General features: G+C 34.9%; 2 protein-coding genes across 2 annotated transcripts in view; one reads left to right on the top strand and one right to left on the bottom strand.

Moving 5' to 3' along the window:
• Nucleotides 1-4610, bottom strand: part of LOC145562876 (mitochondrial intermediate peptidase, mitochondrial-like) — a 29629-nt gene extending 25019 nt beyond the window's left edge. Inside the window, exons 1-6 of the mRNA XM_081623296.1 lie at nt 4395-4610; nt 4240-4321; nt 4094-4146; nt 3958-4012; nt 1926-2064; nt 1780-1834 (exon numbers count right to left, since the gene is read on the bottom strand). Coding sequence (XP_081479422.1) covers nt 1780-1834; nt 1926-2064; nt 3958-4012; nt 4094-4146; nt 4240-4321; nt 4395-4576 — 566 coding nt within the window. The 5' untranslated portion in view covers nt 4577-4610. The remainder of the gene's footprint in view (nt 1-1779; nt 1835-1925; nt 2065-3957; nt 4013-4093; nt 4147-4239; nt 4322-4394) is intronic.
• Nucleotides 4611-6548: 1938 nt separating this feature from the next.
• LOC145564563 (putative serine/threonine protein kinase IRE) lies at nt 6549-15456 on the top strand. The gene is made up of 16 exons (XM_081624840.1): nt 6549-7161; nt 7811-7878; nt 8013-9482; nt 10009-10181; nt 10320-10569; nt 11915-12007; nt 12122-12262; nt 12401-12493; nt 12898-13102; nt 13210-13295; nt 13673-13761; nt 14232-14283; nt 14370-14426; nt 14504-14677; nt 14777-14857; nt 14987-15456. The coding sequence occupies exons 1-16, from the start codon at nt 6717-6719 to the stop codon at nt 15074-15076; spliced, it is 3567 nt and encodes a 1188-aa protein (XP_081480966.1). The 5' UTR covers nt 6549-6716; the 3' UTR covers nt 15077-15456.
• The last annotated feature ends 407 nt before the right edge of the window (nt 15457-15863 follow it).

Genomic DNA, 15863 nt, shown 5'->3' with positions numbered 1-15863 from the left:
GAAACATGCACAATAATTTTAAAGAGCAACAGTGTCACAGGACTCATATACAATGAAATACATGCATAAACACAAAACAGGCAGATATAAACTTGTGCGTGAAAGCTTGGCCAGAATTGGAAGACATATATGACTATATAAGCTATGCCTATGAGTGGGAAAACAGTTAAAGCTCTAGCTCTGCCAAAACAAGGGGCCGTTAACTAAACTAGGCAAAAGAACAAGTACTAAGATAGAGTCAGCTTCTTGAAGTTGGGTTTTATATGACTGCTCTAATGTGTTTCAACTTTGATTAGATCAGAGGTATGCCTCCTACAACTGACAATTACAATCTGATTCCCTAAGCAAGTACTCCAACCATTATTTTCTATTTTTGTCACTTTCCATTTTAACCCATCCTTTTTTGTACGGAGTAATACTTACTTTGTGTTATTCTATTTTTGGACTACCGTCTTTACCATCTTAACCCTTTAATTCCACAACAATTATTCTTTTTCACACATTCTCTATTACTTTATTCACCTTGTTCTTATACTCACTCACCTTGTTACATTCTCTCTCTTACTTTATCCCAGTTTATGTTACACCCACTCACCTTCTTCAATATATTCTTGAATTATCTACATACATAAAAGAATGAAGAATACATCCCAATATAAGACTCCCTCCCTTAGATAATCATTAGATATGCCCTATATTTATAAGTATATGCTAAATAAAAATAATAATTAAAAAAATAATAAAAAAAGGTATAATGATTATTTCAAATTATCTAGCATGTGACCCTAAGTATATGTAATAAGGTATAACAATTATAATTTCAAATTTATCTAGCCATGGCACTAAAGTTCTTGTCACATTTGATTTGTACCTTTTCATGCTATGAGTATTGATGCATCAAATTTTTACATGATGACATCTTATTATACATTTATACCTCATTATTTCAAGGGTTTTGACTTTTTAACAGCTATACAAGGAAGATCAATCGAGTGGTTCATAAACGGCATGCTTAAATTCTGCGATATTCTCACCCTCTTTCCAACAAATCCCAGTTATAAGCGGGACATAAATGAGTTTCTCCAAAATTCTTAGACCATCAATTGCAATCCACATTAAACTCTTCTTTTACTATTCCATAAAATTAAGGATAAAATATTTTACTCCATTATAAAAGGACAATTATTAGATAGGTCTTTCTTTGTCTTCTTTGCATTAGAGAGAGGGGGGGGGTTTAAAAGTTATCCTCATCACTTATTTTCGTCTAATCAACTCACAAATTAGTATTGAGTATGCCATGCGCCAACCTTACAGACAAAAACGTGTCAAATGATTTAGCTTCAACCTTGTAGAGGGATTAGAGGTTAACGCCTTGACTGTATATTATTTTGCATGTGTGGTAATTGCAACCATCTGGTGTAGACTGTAGAGTACAGTCAATTTTCCCATCTTAAACAAGTGATTCCAACCCCAAGAAAGGAAAAATCGAACCTTTAAATAATCAAAACTATAATAGAACTAGCAGCCATTGACATCATATTACTACTTTACCACTAGCCATTTCAACTGGACGAAACAGTAGCTGAAATGCTGACTATTCCACCCACAAGTCCCATAAAATGGATATAAGTGCTTCCATACTAAACTCTTAAAGATTTGTGTATGAGGCAAAGTACTTTTGGGTTGTTTTGCTGCTAAGTTAACAAACATAAGAGACTAAATGCAAAGGAGTTTAACAAATATCCATACGGACCATAACAAACTAATAAAATGACTTACTTGCGGCACAGTTGCGCAATATCCACATTGAGCTGATTAACTCGTTCTAATTTTTCTGCAGATGTAAACACATAAGCAGTTCCTTAAGTCAATAGATATGCCTACACAAATAATATAGTGAAATCAACATTACACAGGTGAAGTACCACTACAGAGATGGATGCCTCCCTTCTCAAAATCAACACGTAAATAATGGGCTGCCCTTTGGGTTTCTGAGTTGGGGATGTTGCCTTCTAGCTCAGCTTTCGTCACAGCATTATACAGACAGTGATTTGTATTCAAATACTGTTTTCCATTGGAGACAGAAAAATAGCAAATCAGCAAATTTATAAAAGATCAGGCACCTAAAGAATAATTTGGACTGGCAGTATAACGATTTGCCTAAGAACTAAAAATAAACAGACTATGTAGCAAGAATAAATGCTAGGAAATCTTTTTCAGACTGAGTCTTTTCACATGTTTTCCATTGGAAGGGGGATAAGAGAAGAATCAATTTGATAGAAAGAGGTGGAATCAGCATAGAAAACTGTGCAGATATTATTATATAATGAGACATACAGGTATTTAAAAAAAAACAATAATAAAAGGATATGAATAAAGCAAATGACGGAACCAATTAACAGTTCAAACAAGAATTGGCATGAACTAGCAGACAAATTAATAGACAATTCTTAAAATAGTCTCCTATAACAGGACATGACACAAACCTATCAGTAACCAACCAAAACTATTCTACAGAATCTTGTTGTACAACATATATTACTGCATTTCACATGCACACCACGAAGAAAACAATTTGCTCCTCTCTTTTTGCTCTGGTTATCAATTGAAATAATTTGAAAAACAAGTGAAGGGCTAAACAGTAATGAGCTAATCTACAGCCTGAAATCTCTGAAGCATTACCCATTAATTAGAGTAATGAAACAAATAAGCAAAAGTTTTAAAAGGGTTACATGAAGTATCTTTCCAGTTACACAGGACATGCTAGCAGATATTGTTGAATGGCACAATATCTATCACTTTGCAAGTCTTCTTTCCTCTCCTTGTAAACCTTCTTCCCACTTTGTAAGCAAACTAACAAGCATTCCTGTACTAGCTTATAAATTCTCCACTTACTTTCAAGGAAATCTAAGGCTCCATTTGGTATGACAAAATACATTTTCAATGGAACACATATTTTCAAGGAAAACCATGATTGCAAATTAGTTTTTCTTGGTTTGTTCCTTACAAGAAAAGTAAAAAAGAAATTGAAATTGGGGATGAATAGGTTAAGATAGATGAGTAAAGAAAAAAAAAGGTAAGGAGAAGAGAGGAAGATGTGGCTTCCATTCTTTTGTAGAGGAAACTATTTTCCATTGAGGGAAAATTGTTTTTCACCCTTCACAAACCACACAAGAAAATGAGGGAAGATAGGAAAATCACTTTCCATGAAAATATTTTACATCAAACCAATTGCTCCCTAAATGAAAATTAATCAAAAAGTCCAACCAGGGAATATTATAGTTAAGTAGGACCGTCAAAATTACTCACTGCACTGGTTTATGGCTTAGTGTGGAATACAGATATTATTGAATAATAAGCAGCCTTACACAGATTTAGAAAGAAAATGTCAGCAACATGTGGTAAAATTGTTTCCTATTTTAGATTTTCACAGCTTGTCACCCTTTTTCTACGATTTCAATTTTACAAAAACATAATTGACCATGTAATAGTAGTTATTCACCTATTATTCTGAAACTTTTCATTTAGCAAACATGGTAAACTTTTTTTTTTTTTTTAAACAACATATAGAATTCATAATTAGTACTCTACACAACTTTTTGCTATAAATAATTTGAACTTCCTCATTGTATGTCAAGATTGTCAACTGTTAAGCGATGTATGTGCAAGCATTAGCATTAGAAAGGCCAACTATTCATCATGCAATATTGGAGGACTGGAGCACACAAATGGCAATTTCACTTTGAAAAATCAAATTCCACATAAACCATACATTCATTCGTTTACGTCTTTCTAAGCTTTGGATCACACAGGGTCAAGATAGCCGAAATAATTGAAAACTTTCTTCAATATAAGTTTCCGTGATCCATATAATTCAACAAACATCCATACATTAACCAGATAACATAGGATTAAAATAATAAACCACAATAATGAATAGATTAGAAGTCACCTCACATGTAGATATTCATCCATTCTCATGGATGCAACATTAGCTTGCTCCACAAATTCCCTAAAAAGTCACTCCAATTTTAATAAAATTAACTTCAAATATACCAAGATTCCAAGAATAATAACAAAATTCAAAAATCACCTGTCAGGGTGAGTATGTCTACATAACTCAGCTGAATCCACCACTGAACAAACCTAACATTTCCGAAAAAAGAAAAATTAAAAAAAATAATAATAATAATAATAAATCCAAGAAATAACCCTAAATTACAAGAAAATCAAACTTACAGTGTCGGAAATCTCATCCATAGCGCGAATGATTTCAGCAGAAGAAGGCATAGTAGAAATGTAATTGATGAGCTCTCCAGACCTAAATTAGATACAATAAATTGAAATCAAAAATTCAATTTCAAAATCAAAATTAGGGCAAAAGAATTACAAACCGTTCGATAGCATCGTCGACGAAACGCTGGAAACCTTTGGGAGTTTTCAAATGAGAGAAACCGTAAAGACCAGTTTGTTTAGCATCAGCAGTAGCAGCAGATGTTCGGAAACCTTGAATGCAGTGTAAAAATGGCTTCGGTCGAAAGAATTTTCTGGAGTAGGAGATGATTAGTGCCGCCATTTTCGAGGTTTTTGGAGACGACGAGTTGCAGCGTGCGTTTTACAGGAAGAGTGAATTAGTGGAAGCTGTTTCAGAGGTCAATCAATTTGACGCTAATTTTTTTTTTTTGTTTCTGTTTATAACAAAGACGGCCTAATCCTTTAAGGGGTTTATAAACGATTTGTACTAATAAAGCTGATAAGCCAAAACTACAAAATGGTGATTGGGAATACACTTGAAACGGAGGAAATCGTATCTTCAACCCCTCGCAAGAATTATTAGTGGGTGGGGATTGGAATATAAACCACCCAAATTGCTAAAATTGAGCCATTCGGATTAGCCTTAAGGGTACTTTGTTCAATTTAAAGCATTTTTATTTTAGTGGTTAAACTTCTAATTATTTTCTATTTCATTGCAACTTTCATTCACGAAATTCTCATCTAATAATCTAATTCACTCTTACTATCCCCATTTTATTTGCTGCATTACATGGATATAAGCTTGATCAACAAATTATGTTATCCTTTTGTTTTATACCCGCAAAAACTAAGTGGAGCATATGGAGCTATTCCTTCACACATGATACACCTGCACAAAACCCTAAAGCGTGTCTTATTTAAACTAAGTGTGAAGTGTCACAAGTTACTAGTTTTTTACTTACTTCATTAGGAAACTACCCCAAAACCAACATATGTCAATTATCAGGCGACATTCCATAATAAAATTTAATTCAAACCCATAAATTGGGGAGATAAAATAAAGGTTTTTGGATGTATTGTTTGCCATACAATGTGCTAAACACTCATAAATGAGTGAAAAAGAGTTTTCACCATAAGAATCTGTTGTTGATACATAGTTCACCATTTGGTTGTGTTTAGCTTTTGATAGAAGTTATAGAATCATACATACAAAAGAGCAAATATAGTAGATAAATGACATATTGGATAGCGAATGTAAAAACATCTTAATTATATATTATACTTATTATAAGTACATATTGGTTCAATGTACATTGATTCTTTTATTAGCTTACAACTCCTCTATAAATTAGGAGTTTTATTTTCCTTAAGAGCAAGATTTATTTTTGTGTTTAATCTTATCTCTATAACCCACATCTACAACATAAGCGACAACTTGAGTTCATCAGTATATTTCCACCATTCTCTATTAATCGCAACATTTGAAGTATCACACATCTCAACACATTAATTTAACCTTTAAAATATAAAGTACATTGATGGATATGAAAAGGTTCATATACATAACTACTTTATAATCTTCTATACTAATATATTAAAATACGTTCCTAAAAACGTCTATGTGCCACATAGACTTCTTAATGCGCCACGTCATATACTCAATTTCTCAATACACCACATCACTCATGCAACCACCAATAGCACTATATGGCCTTATCCAAATTTTTAAAAAATATATGGATGAAAAGGCTCAAACACCCCACCTCTAAGAAGAAAAGTCATTGTTTAATCATCTAAGTGATTGTCACTTGTGTTATAACCTTGCATACAAATTTATGTTATACTACAAAAGTATTGAAAACATATATAAATTACAGAGTATTAAATGTCTTTTAAAAAATTAACAATTGCGTGCATAACTAAAAATAGAGCAATCCAAATCAACGCCCAAGTCATACTAGAATTTGTTATATACACCCATGTGTAACGTACACCCAGGTGTATCGTACACCCATACGTATTTTGTTCTCATTTTGATAATTGCTTTTCTTTTAATCATCAAATGAATAACAAAACTAACCTTAAATTAATTGGGTGTACGGTGCACCCGGGACTACATAACAATCTATCGAGTTATACACTACTTAATTACGACTATTAATAAGTATTATGTAAAGATGACATAAAATTAAAAATTAGTGGGAAAGCACAAATACTCGTGGCAGGCACGTTGGTTATAAAACGCATTACGTGTGTCCCTCAACCCTTCCATTTCCCGCGAAAATCTCTCTCATCTCATCTCTCTCCTTCTAACGGTCTCTCTCTTTCTCTCTCTTACTTTCTCTCTCCTCTGTCTCAGTCCACTCAACCCATTCCAACAATGTCGATCATATCACAAAACACCCCTTTTTTCCCTCTTTCTCTCTACCCTTATCCTTCCTAATTTCCCGCCACCGTTAATCATGACCGGTTCTCCGCCCTCAACCACCGCTTCCACGCCGTCTACGACCCCGAAGTCCAAAACGACGAAATCAAAACTCAAGAAATTCCCCCAAATTCAGGTTCCGGATAACCCAGTTAGGGTTTGTAATGACGGTGATGAATTCGAATTTCATAATAATAACAATAATTATAAAAATGGCGAAGATGGAGATGATGAGGCGTCTCCGATTGCGCCGGCTATGCTTGGATTGAATTGTATTCGTACTCGATCTATTCCTCCTATCATAATCCCGTCGTTAGCGGGTTCTCCTCTTGCTAATAATAGTAGCAAGTCGGGTTCCGAAGATGTTGTCAAGGATGAAGGTAGTAAGGGTGCGAGTGGGGAGAGAAGAGAGAATAATGCTGCTACCAGGAAGAAGTTTGTTGTTCCTGATATTAATTTCCTTTCTTCCGCTGAATTTCTAGGTTTGTTCAATTTTTCGAACAATCTGCTCTTGTTATGTGTTGATTTTAATTGTTTGTGTTCGAATTTAGATGCTCGAATTGGAATGCATTGGAATTAGATTATTTTCATGGGATGTTATTGTTTGAGATCTCTTTAGTTAGTTTGTATGACATAGATTGTTGAGTACTCGGGCGAAAAAACCTGGTAATTGGCATTTTTATGGTGTGAAAATGGGTTGAATGTTTGTCAATGCCACTTAAATTAGCTGGTAAAGTATTAAGGAAGTTATATTTTGTAAGGACCTAAGTTTATGTTGGGTTTTGTACTACCTAGGTGTAATTTAGTGATAACTTCCAAAAGCAATGCCTAGTTTCGTATTTTTAAGTACATAAGGAAGGCGGTACTTAGGTACTTTGATTTAGAATAAGGAGTCCAATCATGGTGTTTTACAAGATTATGTGCTTATCTTAATGTGAAAGTTCGGAATATATACCATATTTCCCATGTGTGGAACAAGATTATTGTGATTCTTTTTTCTCAGCAATATTAGCCCCTCCTTTGAAAAAGCTAAAATCTACGAAAAGCTAGAGGCAAACATAATACGAAGATTGAAGACTTAGCATTTGTATTGGTATCTATTGCTAACTTGGTGAATGTGTTTGTTCTTAGGCAAAAAGGTTACTTGGAGTCAGTCGAAGTCACTTAAGTTTTCATCACCCACAAATGCTGGTCTTGAGGTAATGGATGCATTCTTGCAAATAGTTTTGTCAGCTTAAAAAAAAATAAAAAAATACTTGACTCCTACTACTTCTACATCTCTTTTTAATGTAGTTGGTCTAATTTCTTGCCATATATGCTTTTATTTTTTCAGGGAAATGCATCACTGATAAAGGAGATGCAGTCTCCCCGTTTCCAGGCTGTTTTGCGTGTTACAAGTGGTCGTAAGAAGAAAACACCAGATGTAAAAAGCTTTTCTCATGAGCTTAACTCTAAGGGAGTTCGTCCTTATCCCTTTTTGAAGTCCCGAGCATTTGGTCATATGGAAGAAGTTATGGTAATGATCAGGGAAAAGTTTGATAATCTGAAGGAGGAAGTTAACATTGACTTGGGGATCTTTGCTGCAGATTTAGTTTGTATACTTGAGAAAACCACAGAGTGTGAATCAAATTCGAGGGAGGGCTTGGAGGATCTATTACTTATATCTCGTCAGTGTGCAACTATGTCTTCAGAGGAATTTTGGTTTAAGTGTGAGATCATTGTTCAGGATCTGGATGATCGCAGACAAGAACTACCAATGGGTACGCTTAAGCGTGCTCATTCTCGCCTTCTCTTTATCTTGACTCGTTGCACTCGACTTGTTCAATTTCAGAAGGAGAGTGGCTATGTAGAAGAGCACATTTTGAATCTTCACAAGCTGAGTGATCTTGGAGTCTATCCAGAGAAAATCCCTGGGTTAGAAAGTATTGACTCTGACAATACACTTGCCGAGAAGGATAGAAATGATAAGCTGCGGAAGAAATCAGATAGACAGCAACCCTGTCTGACATTGAAACATGATCATCTATACATTAGTGGTGCTGATGGGGTTGAGGTTGGCACGGCCAGAAGTCAAGATTCAACGACAAGTAGCTATAGAATGTCTTCTTGGAAGAAGTTTCCATCTGCTGCTGGAAAAAACAGGAGAGATCCTGATGCTGTAAACACACCATCTAAGGACCAGTCAGGTGCCTTTCAGAATAAAGATGAAACAATAGGAACTCCTGGATCTTGTCCAGGAAACGCAGATATATCTATGGGGGGGAAAGTTGTTTGGGGAGACCAACAACAAATTACATATGAAAATTTCATAGTCTGCCGCATTTGTGAGGTTGAAATACCAATTGTGTTTGTGGAGGAGCACTCTAGAATCTGTACAATTGCTGATAGATGTGATCTGAAAGGATTAACTGTAAATGATCGGTTGGAGAGAGTTGCAGAAACTCTTGAGAAAATATTGGAATCCTGGACGCCAAAAAGCACTAGCCCTGATATGACTAGAGTATCCACCTCCAGTATGACAGAAGAGCTGGATGGGTTATCACCTAGGAAAGATGACTTGTCCTACAAAATATCTGATGATATGCTTGATTGTATTCCTGAAGCTGATAATTGTTTTGCCATGTATGATCTGAACTTCTCTCCAGGCATTTCATGTGAGACTAATTGCTCTCCTGATGTCAATAAGAAGACTTCATCAGCAGGAAGCTCGACACCAAGATCACCATTAACACCACGTACAAACCAGATAGAATTGCTACTGCACAAAAGGAAATCAATATCTGAGCATGAAAACAATCAGCAGGTGCAAAATCTGTTCAGAAATTATTCTCTTCTTTCAAGGTTTTTTTCAACCGAATCCTGCCATGGATTTGTTTTCTTCCTTTTCCCTAGAATTATTGTAGTAGCTTGATTATTAGTCTGATTATAACCTTAGATGTGTCAGGTCTACCTGAAAAAGGAGTAGTTCTGAGGTGAGTGAGTTCATTGGTGCTGAACAACAGAAGTGAGAATAGTGTGGTCATTTCTTGGTCACTACATTGCTTGAGTAGATGGAGTGTTAGAAGACTCTTCCTATGTTTGATTCTAATCTTATCGTGCATTAATTTGTTTTTGACCTCTATCCGCTTGCATTAGTCTATTATTCTATAATATTAAATGCTACTTTTCTGAGTCCAGATCAGTCTATTGGCTCACTGTTTTTCTTAAAATAATGAAACGATAAATATAAATAATTTTTTAATGATCACAACCCCAGGTGCCTTTCCATTTGAGAAACATCTTTCGTTTTGTTCTTGATTCAAATTACTGACAAGACCACAAATATGCAGATTAAGAAGCTACTGGATATTGCTCGTGCTATTGCCAGGGTAAACAAACATGATTACAGCACATTGGAGTATATGATTGACCGTCTTGAAGATCTTAAGTATTCCATCCAGGATAGAAAAGTTGATGCTCTTGTTGTTGAGACGTTTGGAAGGCGCATAGAGAAACTTCTGCAGTGAGCTCAACAACTTAATAAACTTATTCTTTTGCGAGACATAGAATGCATCCACATTTTAATTATGCAAGTAGCTTTAATCTTATTGTTTAATACTTTACCTTATTCTTTTGTTTTTCTTGTTGTATGTATTATTAGGGAGAAATATGTCCAACTATATGCCCAAATAGAAGATGAAAAAGTCCACTCATCTCAAACATTGGCCGATGAAGATAGTTCAGTGGAAGATGAAACCACACGAAGTTTACGAACAAGTCCAATTAATACAAGTACCAAGGACAGGACATCAATAGAAGATTTTGAAATAATTAAACCAATTAGCAGAGGAGCATACGGACGGGTTTTCCTTGCCAGGAAAAGAGCAACTGGTGACTTATTTGCTATAAAAGTGAGAACTACTTCTTTATTCAGATTCGAGAAAAATTAGGTTACTCTTCCTAAAATGCCATTCCACTATATAATTTTATTTATTATTATGTGGAAAATTTGTCTTAAGTCTGTGTCTCAAACTGCTTAGGTTCTGACATGGTGTACTTATTTAGGTAAGTGGGGTGGGGAGTGGCAAGGAGGGAGTGACTCAGTTTCTTAAGAGTCATCTTTTGAAGTTTTTTTATTTTTTTATTTTTACCAATCTAGCTTACACCTATGAAAATACTTTTTCGTCAGGACTAAGGATTGAACAAAAAATGTTCTTGTGTCCTTCCTAATGGGAAAAAACACATGAAGATATTTAAAATATTCTGACCAAAAACTGTTGTAAATGCTGTTTGAAATATTCAGATGTGTTAGGAATCAGGATAGTGAAAGCTGCTTTATAGTTTTGGCTGCATTTTATATGTCTTTTTGATCACATCTGGCCACCAATACTTGTTTTGTGATTAGAAAAAGATATATACTACTACATTGTCACCTTTTTGAATTGCATGTTGCTTTTCTTGCTTCCATATGTTGATATCAATTTTGTCCATATATTTCTTCATTTATTACTTATTAGTAAATCTGACAACAGTTTTTAAGGAAAATAATGTTACAACAATTGAGGTAAAATGATTTTAAGTTCCTACAAGTGTCATTTGAGTATATTTTTGCTTCCATTTCTGGGATATATTCCTATTTAATATGCTGGAAAATTGAAGGAGTAACATGCAGATGATAGCATATGATACATTCACTCATATGAGCTACCTGCAACTCTGCGAGGCTGTGAGGAACCTGTTGTTACCTCTTGAATCAACGTCGTTTAAGATACTAAGGGGAGTGTATGTGAAAACAATGCATTAGGATCTTCATTGGAGAATTAAAGCCTTATCATAGATCCTAATAGCCTGTGTACCTAAACTTCACAAATTGTACGGAATTTAGGCGCCTTATCTTTTGATGGCTACTATAGTCTACTGCCGATAGTGAAGATAGCTGATAGGCAAGAATCTATTTCTTCGAGGTGAGGTTGGGCATTTGATTGTAAAATAATCATTCTTTATGGAAGTAATAGGAGAGAATACAGAAGCAAGTGATTGTCTGATTAATCGGGTTGCTCACATATCTGAAATTTAACATCACCACCATTTTCTTTTCATGTATTGCTAACTTTCTAGTGACAAAAAATTTGTTCACTCATAAATTCCTGTGTGTAGATTAACTTAACAGTTTTTTGTTGTTGTTGTTCTCCGGTTCACCCCAACCTTCTTTTAAAGAATGGATCAGTTACTTAGATGTCATAATCATTCTTTCAGGTTTTGAAGAAAGCTGATATGATCCGTAAGAATGCAGTAGAAAGTATATTGGCTGAGCGGAATATTCTAATAACGACACGAAATCCTTTTGTGGTAGGAAGGGATTTTGCAACTCTGCTCTTTTTTTATAATTTTTTATTTATTTATTTATAAAATACAGATGTAAACAAGTTTTCTAATTCACTTTCATTATCTGATGATGAGCAGGTCAGATTCTATTACTCTTTCACTTGCAAAGAAAATCTTTACCTGGTAATGGAATATTTAAATGGAGGTGACCTTTATTCTTTGCTAAGAAATCTTGGATGCTTAGATGAAGATATGGTCCGTGTTTATATTGCTGAAGTTGTAAGTTTGCTTTACCTCCTTTTCTGCTACAACTCTGCTTAGGGTAGTCTTATGTAATACTTTGTATTTCATGTTTTTACACTAGCATTGTATATCTTGTAGCTTTTCCTTGTTTCCTATTGACCCCCTTCATTTCAGGTTCTTGCATTGGAGTACTTGCATAAACTAAATGTTATCCATAGAGATCTGAAGCCTGATAACTTGTTGATTGGCCCTGATGGTCACATAAAGGTAATTGTCTCTTTTCGATATAACTTTTACCTGATGATTTAGCTCTCATTGTTTATTGGTTAACTGGAGATATGTTTACCTATAGTGATACTGAATTGCTTAGGTTATATGGAAAATCACAAGAAAGATAGTATTTATCTTCCCCTCATATATTTTATACTGTAATATTCTATATCACGAAGCACAGGGGCACACAGAAACAAATGAATAAGGACAATAGGAAACAATTTTTAGAACTCATTTTCTCCTCATTATATCAGTATACTAAAACTATAATACTTCTTGTCATGCTTTATGTCTGTACCTTTACACGTAATACGGTTGTTGATGTATGTTATTGTGCTTGATAATGTTAATTGATCTCCTTTGCCATTCTCACAAATCTCTTATGCCTACTGCTGCAGTTGACAGATTTTGGGCTTTCTAAAGTTGGCCTTATCAACAGTACTGATGACTTGTCAGGTCCATCAGTTGGCAACTCTGGTTTTCTGGGTGATGAGAAACCTGGTTCTGCATTTGATCAATCACCAAGAGAGCAACGTCAAAAACACTCCGTTGTTGGAACTCCTGATTATCTAGCACCAGAGATACTTCTTGGCATGGGACATGGTCTGAAATGTCTTGTTTTGCCTTTATTTATGCTATAGTAGTTTATTTCTTCCTCTTTATTCTGCTTATATCATGTCCCTTAAATCAGACTTTACAAATTTATCCAGGTGCAACTGCTGATTGGTGGTCTGTAGGTGTTATTCTCTTTGAGCTGCTTGTAGGAATTCCACCATTCAATGCAGAAAGCCCTCAGGTGACTAGTCGGTTTATATAGGAGATGGAAATGATTTCTCAATTGATCTGGTTGGCAGTACTAAAGATAAATGTTTCAATCTTTACGACAGTTGTTTTCCCATGAGTTGGGCAGTAATTTTTCAATAAATCATCTGCTAAAGTCATCAACATATTATGTAGAATTGAAATTTATCTTTTAATCTGTCAAATTAGCAAATAGGTGGCCTAGCAAATTACAATAGCTATAGCCTTCACTAATTTGTTAGGATGCTTGCATTGTTCTCTTTGGCATCATTGAGATAATATCTTGGCTCAGTCCCTTTAATGAAATTTCTGTCATCATCGTGATTTAGGTTTCTTTGCATGTTGTAATTGATGTCTCCTTTCTCATTTCAGAAAATTTTTGACAACATTATGAACCATGATATCCCATGGCCCAAGATACATGAGGAAATGAGTTATGAAGCATATGACTTGATTAACAAGTAAGTTTTCTGCCTTAGACACACTGAACCATGATAATTTTGACCTTTCACATTGAAATTTTGAGCTGCTCAACAATTGATGGTACAGTCTGATTGGTCTTGTTCTTATAAAGAAATATTCCCCCGCACCCCCCCCCCCAACACACACACACCCACCCACCCATAAACTTGACTATATCTCAAGTCCATTTGAATCAAAATTTTTCTCACACAATCCAACCTAGAGTATTATACCTTCTTAGTATATAAATTTCTTTATTCCTGAAGACTTGTTACAACCTAGAGTATACAAAGTTTTATTTCACAAGGCATGCTACAGCCTACAACTCGCTGAATGTTGTAATGTGTATGTAGCTGAATACTAAATGGTATTTGTGCATTTTACCTTGACAACTTTCCACAAAATGTTATAACTGAAGATGATTAAGTAATTAATAATTTTGCTTTAATTGAATCTTTTCCTATGACAGATTATTGATAGAAAATCCTGTTCAACGACTAGGAGCTACAGGGGCCAGAGAGGTAACAGAGTTAAACTTAGCTACTTAGATTATGTGGGCAGATTTTTTGAATGTGGAAATTTAAGATAGTTGGAATTGATCATACAGGTGAAGTTACATCCTTTCTTCAAGGATGTTAACTGGGATACCCTTGCGAGACAAAAGGTATCGTTTGAATCTCCTTTTTTAAAATACTACCAGGTAGGTATCCATTGTTTGTCTACTGATGTGTCTCTTTGTAGGCTATGTTTGTACCTTCAACTGAAGGTGCTTTTGATACTGGATACTTTATGAGCCGCTATGTATGGAATCCGGAGGAAGACCAAGTATTTGGAGCTAGTGACTTTGATTACATGTCTGAGAGTTGCAGTGATACTTTTAGCAGTGGAACTTTTAGCAATGCAGCTGATGAAGATGTAAGTTTAACTCTTTTCATGTCAACGTAATAATTGTAATAACCAGATTGCACTTGTGTCTTTTACTAATTATCTTGTCTTCTGATATGTTTGAACCAGAGAGATGAATGTGGTAATTTGGCAGATTTCGGAAATAGGGACCTAACAGTGAAGTACTCCTTCAGCAACTTTTCTTTCAAGGTCAGATATTCTTAGATGCTTCTGTCCCATCAAAGAACTACTTTTTGAAATATAACTCTTAATGGAAACAGCATCCCATTGTGATTGTAATTGTTTTTAGTTAACTCGTGCTTATTTGTTGATTTATAGAACATCTCGAATCTGGCATCTATTAACTATGATCTGGTAGTGAAGAGCATTAGGGAAGAACAAGATCAATCTGAGCCTTCCATGCGATGACAAACTTGAGAAACATTACACTAGCTACTTATTGGACTAACAGCTGAAACATTTTTGTCACGGACTTCATGTTAACACTCCTAACTCTTTGCTAATACTTGAGGGGAAAAAATTAGCTCTGTTCGACCTCACGGTTCAGGAGAAGAGTCTCCGGCAATCGAAGATGCAGAAAGTGTCAAATCTGCCTTGTCCAGGTCTGCAGGAGCTCTTTGTCCCTAATAGCCTCCCTAGACTGAGATATTTGGTCCATTCTGGAGGTTCTATTGTTGTAGTTTCCTTGTAACATTAACCAGTTATAGCATAATAGGAAATGGGAACTTCTTAGTGCTACAAAATGTGGATACTTTCTTATCGGCCAAGTATGGTTCCCCCCTGTAAATAGAATCCTGTTCGAGTATATGAAAATTTTGCATTTTTGCACATTGTTAACTTCAACTTTAACCTAACAACTAATATGAACGCTATCTTCAGCTTGTACATAGTTTCAATGCAGTGTAACTATAAGTAGGGTTAGCCTTGCATTTTATCGCCCCGGAAAATTAAGCGATAAGAAATTTCTGATTAATACGAAGTTTTATCAAAATACATGTACATAACAGATTAATACGAAGTATTATCAAAATACATGTACATAACATTGGTGTTTTGTATTTTTCACATTTATCTACTACATTTACGATTCACCAAGCTCTGCTAGCAACCTGTGAGATTTTTTGAAAATTGACATGTTTTGGTTATGTATACCAAATACTCAATGCAACTGCACATAATAAAATACTCCGTAGAA

The sequence above is a fragment of the Chenopodium album genome, chromosome 10 (genome assembly GCF_948465745.1).
Source record: "Chenopodium album chromosome 10, dcCheAlbu1.1, whole genome shotgun sequence".
Classification (NCBI taxonomy): domain Eukaryota; kingdom Viridiplantae; phylum Streptophyta; class Magnoliopsida; order Caryophyllales; family Amaranthaceae; genus Chenopodium; species Chenopodium album.
This window is presented reverse-complemented; position numbering and strand designations above follow the sequence as displayed.

Coding starts and splice junctions, on each gene's coding strand:
- LOC145564563 (XM_081624840.1), top strand. CDS start 6,717: ATGACCGGTTCTCCGCCCTCAACCACCGCTTCCACGCCGTCTACGACC. Junction 7,162..7,810: donor TTCTTCCGCTGAATTTCTAG/GTTTGTTCAATT, acceptor GTTTGTTCTTAG/GCAAAAAGGTTACTTGGAGT. Junction 13,296..13,672: donor TCAATGCAGAAAGCCCTCAG/GTGACTAGTCGG, acceptor TTCTCATTTCAG/AAAATTTTTGACAACATTAT.